Source organism: Eutrema salsugineum, unplaced genomic scaffold, assembly GCF_000478725.1.
Source record: "Eutrema salsugineum unplaced genomic scaffold, Eutsalg1_0 scaffold_3, whole genome shotgun sequence".
Classification (NCBI taxonomy): Eukaryota; Viridiplantae; Streptophyta; class Magnoliopsida; order Brassicales; family Brassicaceae; genus Eutrema; species Eutrema salsugineum.
In genome coordinates, this window is record NW_006256756.1 from 8,617,816 (window position 1) to 8,623,753 (window position 5,938).

A 5,938-nucleotide genomic window follows, 5' to 3' on the forward strand; every position below is an offset into this window, starting at 1 on the left:
ATATTAACTTAAAAGTGTTTGACAAAATAATACGTTTTTGAAATATGACATATTGTATATAGATTTAAAACAAAACCGTTAAAACTTCACAATTTACATAAACATTATTAGATTAACACCATAATATTTTTAATATATTGTTAAAATACTAATATATAAAATTTATATCTTAATAAATATAATTGATTGCATATAAATTTTATCAACAAATTAGTATATATACTAATAAAAGTTAAAGCTAAATGCTTCTTAAGGCGTCCACATAGGATTTAAAAGAGCAATTTAATTAGTCCACATCAACATTCAAAAATAAGGAAATTTTCCAAATTGTAATATTATTGTTGAAAAAAAAGAAATTAAGAAGCTGTCCATATAAGATATAAAAAATTAATTTTATTGGTCCACATCAACATTCAAAATTAAAGAAAATTTACAAATTGTAATATTATTTCTGAAAAAGGAAATTAAAAAAGTTTATTTGTCTAATAAAGTTTTTTTATTGGTCCACCTCAATATTGAAAATTGAAAAATGTTTGTATAAATTTTTTATTAGTCCACCTCAACATTGAAAATTGAAAAATTTCTAAATTCTATTTTAAAATTATGAAAAGCAAAAAAATTATATATAAAATTGATATTAATAATAAAAAAACTAAAATAAATAATATTAAAATAAGAAGTTTTAATTTAAATTAAAGAGAAAATTGCTGAATGGAATATTTTTAAGTTTTAAATTTGAGGAATATGATGTTTTGAAAACCATAGAAGGAAATGGTTGTTTTTACAGTTTGTCTTCCCACAAGGGCCCTTAGGCAAATTTTATTTTCGGAATTGCCATTATCGAAGTAAAATAACTAAAAATTCCTGATTAAATCCGATTTCGTAAACCGATTACACAAAATTATCAACCGAAGTCCAATATCATAAACCAAAGTAAAACCAAATGTATAATTTATCGACACCCCAACATTTAAAATAAAAATTTAATTTGGGATCCACATCTGGACGTCGTCTATCTAGCATCTCCGGCAATCCATCTCCGATTAGCCATCCGATTTACCGTTGTAATGGCGCGGAAAGTAAAAAAATCGTTAAGGCGCAACAACACCGTGCCTCCGGTGTCGAGGCGAGTGCTCCGGAGTAACTCGAAGACAGCTCTGACGGACCACTCGACCATGCCGCCCGTGCCACCGCGACGGAGTGACCGGGTTGAACATCCCATTCACTCGAGTCGTCTGAATCCACGCCGGCGGTGTAGAGCCAAAGTACAATTCGCTCCTCTTCTTCTAGAATGGCCTGCTCAGAATTCTAAAAGTAAGTTACATTTATGAACTTCGACCTTGTCTGAACTGTACTGGCGGTTTTGTAATTAAAATTAAGATTGAAACGGGGCGCTGATTGGCTTGATTTATGTATTAGCGGTTATGAACTGTAGTACTTATGTCTATATATTGATTTCAAACGGTTGGATTACTCTTATATCATCTAGAAACAGTTACAGAAGTTTTTATAGGAGAGCATACCAATAGGGTAGTTTTCCCAGATATCTGTTCTCTCTTTCGAACTCCTTCGAACTCCTTTCCCTCAAACATTTCCCCTGGGTTTGCATTTCACTGTTTATCCAGAATACTATATCTTTTCGTGCATTTCGGAATTGTTGTTTTAGGAATGGAAGACGGAGAACCTTCAAATACAGGCATGGAAGATGGAGAAGCTTCAAATAACCTTTCGGAAAAACTACCAAAAAGAGTCCTTGGCGATGGTTGCTATCCCGTTGGTGCTCGGTTGAACATATATTCAAAGGCCAATGTAATTGGCCTCCTTGTCGAGGCGTTAAAGGGTACTGAAGATCTTGAGAAGCTACTTCATTCCCAGTTTGGGAAGTTATTCCATCTACCTGTTGCAAGATGTTGCAACAGCGCCAAACTTGTCCATGCCCTTCTATCACGACAACTTGTGACCACGAAGAAACACGAGATTTGGTTCCTCTTTGGTGGACAGCCTCTGAGATATTCGATACGGGAGTTCAAGGAAATCACTGGATTGAATTGCAATCCCGAACCTGATAGCACAGAAGAAGAAGAAGAAGAAGTCGGAAAAACAGGAATCTGGAAAGACCTGTTCGGAAGAGCGACTGCTATGAACGTGTATGATGTGCTTGAAATGCTAAAGGACCCGGAACTACCCTGATGGAAATGGCTTCCATTGGCCCTAATCGTTCTTGTCGACAGTGTTCTGTTTTGCAATAGCAAAAATCTGGCCCTCACCGAGAAATACGTTGAGATGTTGACTGACTTGGATAGGTTCATGTTGTATCCATGGGGGAGGGTATCCTTTAACAAAACAGTATCTCGTTTTCAAGCTCCAAAGGCAATCACGGATTCCGAGAAAAGGGAGAATCCTGTAACACGATTGCGACGTCAACTTAAACAGAAAACCAGTGCATGCTATGGATTCCCTCTATCACTACAACTCATGGCCCTCCAATCTATACCAATGTTGGTTTCCAAAATTCCTCAACCTGATAACTTGAAGACATTCCTTGAAGATCCCGAAGGCTGTCAAAACGTTATCACACTGTTGCATCTTGGGGACATACATGCCATGGAATCCGACCCTCTGGTAAGTTATTTGTAGTATTATATTTAGTACTATGTGTAGTCTTATTTTGTAGTACTTCTCTTAAAAGATAAGTGCTCTGTCATTTTGGTTGGTTATTTTGCAATTGTATTTTTTTTGTCTTAGTTGTCTGTGAAACAGATGGTAGTGGATGATGGTGAGAATGACCAACAGAATGAATTGCGTTGGGGAGATGAGGTAGAGGATGCCGAAGTTGCATTCATGCAGGAACTCATGGCCGAGGGGTACAAATTCACACCTTCGGATTTTGCAGTGGCACCGGCACCTATCGTGGATATCAGTGATGCAGAGGACGAGGTTACCAATGAACAGGAACCTGAGCCATCCACCCGACCGAAAAAGAAACAGAAAACTCATCAAACTGAAAAAACGTAAGATGCAGAGGAAGAGAGGCAGGGGCAAGAACTCTTCTAATCTATCGGAAGATGAAACACCTGAAAGTGGACAGATTAAAGATCCTAAAAGATGGATAGTACTTCAGAATACTTTGCTCCTTCGTGAGATTAAGACCGAGTTGGACAAGAGATTGGGCGTATACCAAGAGGACGAAGAAGATGACGATGTACACTAGTCAAAAGAAGATGGGGAACAGGATGACGAATGACAGAATACAAAAAAAGATGGTGAAAAACCGGATGAAGATGAAGACGAAGCCGAAGATGGAGGGGCACAGTCTAGCGTACGCCATAATGATGGTGTACACCCCGAAGATGGTGTACACCAGAAAGAAAGAGATGATGAAGAAGGGACCTCTACTTACTACGGTGGGGACCATTATTCTCCCAGGGACCATGCGTACTTGAAGACTCCAGAAGCTCCGACGATGACCCCTGAACCGGGACAAGCCAATTCAGGAACAACTCGTCCACCTCCTTACTTCGTCATTCCGGATGAAGATCCACCTTCTGGCCTCAACGAGGTGAGCTAATTGTTTAGTCAGCAGCTGACTCTATTAAGTTTCATAACGTGGGTGCAATGTGCTATGTTTTTTATGACTTATTCAGGTGGATGGTGGTAGAACAAATTTGGTGTCAGGCCCCTTAGTAGTCTACAAACCTCAGACTCCTCACCCATTGAGCTACGCATATAAGAAACATGAAGCGCAGACAGATGCGAAAGATGCACAGGTCATACATTAAAGTTGTTCATATGATATGGATGTGTATACAGTAGTGTTTAGGTATACGCTAGGTATACGATTGATATGTTATACGCTTTATTGTTACGGTGGTTTGTAGGGTGTGGCTAATGAGGACGACTCAAATGCGGGGAAAGATTACCATACTGCGCCTGAGGATGCAAGTGATGCTTCGCAGAATACCCCTTGTACTCCAAAACCCCCACAAGAAGTTGAGGGATCATCTGGTGTAAGGAGAACAAGTGGAGGAACAGGAAGAGGAGGAAGAGGTAGAGGAACAGGAAGAGGAGGAAGAGGTAGAGCAAAACGCGCACGTGTACGGTCAGACAAGATTCGAGATATTTACACCGCTGATTCAAAGGTGAAAGCTCTATTTGTATCCAGATCGAAAGCTGCGTACAAACCACTCGAAACAGTTGACCAAGACCACTTCAAGGCATTTCAAGAGTTATTATCGCGTGAAAGAAACATGTAAGTTATATCGTATTGAAAGCAATTTATCCTTAAACTTTCATTCTAATCAATTACCAATTGCTCTCATTACAGCGACTTTTGCATTGTCACTGGTCATACTGTGAACAATCAATTCTTCCTACAAATTGCGAAGCCTACTGAGTGGGTTAACACGATGGTAAGTATATAGTTAGTACTTACTCAATCTTTGATTATCTGTATTATATGTTATTTATGTTTTGTTTATCGTCAGCACATGCAAGTCATAATGGCCATGCTTTGGAGACGTAGAGGTGAAATATACTTGAAAGACAGGGTAGCATTTGTAGACACCTTGTTCATATCCATCATCGGCAACTACTACAACGATTTCATATCGCGAGACAAAAATCAGTATGACTGGGGGAAAACCATTCAGGGCATTGTATTGGGAAAACCAGCAAAGTGGGCTAATCAGCGGCAGTGGCAAATGTTTCTACGGTTTGTGGACGTTGTATACGTCCCGATGAACTGGGGGTCTGAGCATTGGGTGGGCCTTGTAATTGACTTTAAAACGGGCAACATAAAGATTTTGGACTCATTCATCAGTCATAATGATGAAACGGCTGTGGAGTAGTATATGGCGCTCGTGTGTCAAAGTATGCCATTTATATTGAAGCGTTATTTGGATAGCAAATTAACGGAAGGCCTACGCACCACCCCTTACACATGGAGTCGTTTGGAGGGCATATATCAGAACAAAAGATCCGGTGACTGTGGTCCATGTGCGGCCAAATTCTTAGAGATGCATGCTGCAGACCTTGGAGTGGAGGATATGGGTTTGATAACGAACGATGATGTTGACAGGTTAAGGGAGAAATACGCCATGGACTCATACGAAGAGTTTGTCGGGAATCCGGCTATTGCCAACGCTTAGGACGAATGTTGAAGTTTAATGTTGAACTTGACAATTTATGCAATGGTTATTTGTTGGATTAAGTGTTTGATAATGTTTAGGATGTGGGTTTATTTGATAATTTATATGCTTATAATTTAGTTTACTTTACTATCTATTAATTGGTGTGTCAATTATTTAGTTTGCTTATAATTTAGTTTACTTTAATAATTGCGTATCCGTACACCTAATAGCGTTTAGTTGTACACCAATATGCATCAAATGGGAGTACATCAAGACAAATTTGTTTATACTTCACTTAATTTTAGTATTTATTAATTGTTGTGTGAATACCTTGTTTCCGGATAAATATGGACCTGTACACCAATATCCATTTAGGTGTACATCAACTGGGTGTACAACAAGGAAATTTATGGTTTATCCACTAATTTTACAAAATCATTTACAATCTTAACGGTAACCGCATATAATGTATACGGTCATTTAGTGGGCTTTTTTAATTATTATATATATGCAACATAAAGAACCGTTCCGCTTCACAAATCTTAAACCGCAATTATTCCATCTCCATAAACAACCGTTTTCATCACAATTGAACCTCACAAATTAACTATGGCACCAAAGAGAGGGCGATGTGATGCGGATATCCATGATTGTCAATCCCCTCTGATGGCGCTTCCCGACCAACTATTGGAGAAGGTTCTCGCATACAGTTGCAACTCCGTCCAACAAATTTTCACACTGAAGCAAGTTTGCAAACGGTTCCAGGCCTGCACTTTAACCAAAAATTTTCTAGCATTGGTTGATCCTGT

The 5,938-nt window shown here is 38.6% G+C and overlaps 1 protein-coding gene across 1 annotated transcript; it reads left to right on the plus strand.

The window, feature by feature from the left end:
• The first annotated feature begins 1,668 nt into the window (after nucleotides 1–1,668).
• Nucleotides 1,669–5,147, plus strand: LOC112085362. Its single transcript, XM_024154570.1, has 11 exons — nucleotides 1,669–2,147; nucleotides 2,250–2,622; nucleotides 2,746–2,937; nucleotides 3,023–3,202; nucleotides 3,248–3,559; nucleotides 3,645–3,767; nucleotides 3,879–4,047; nucleotides 4,163–4,214; nucleotides 4,325–4,409; nucleotides 4,485–4,769; nucleotides 4,890–5,147. Exons 1-11 carry the CDS (start codon nucleotides 1,669–1,671, stop codon nucleotides 5,145–5,147), a joined length of 2,508 nt encoding a protein of 835 aa, XP_024010338.1.
• Nucleotides 5,148–5,938: the final 791 nt, after the last annotated feature.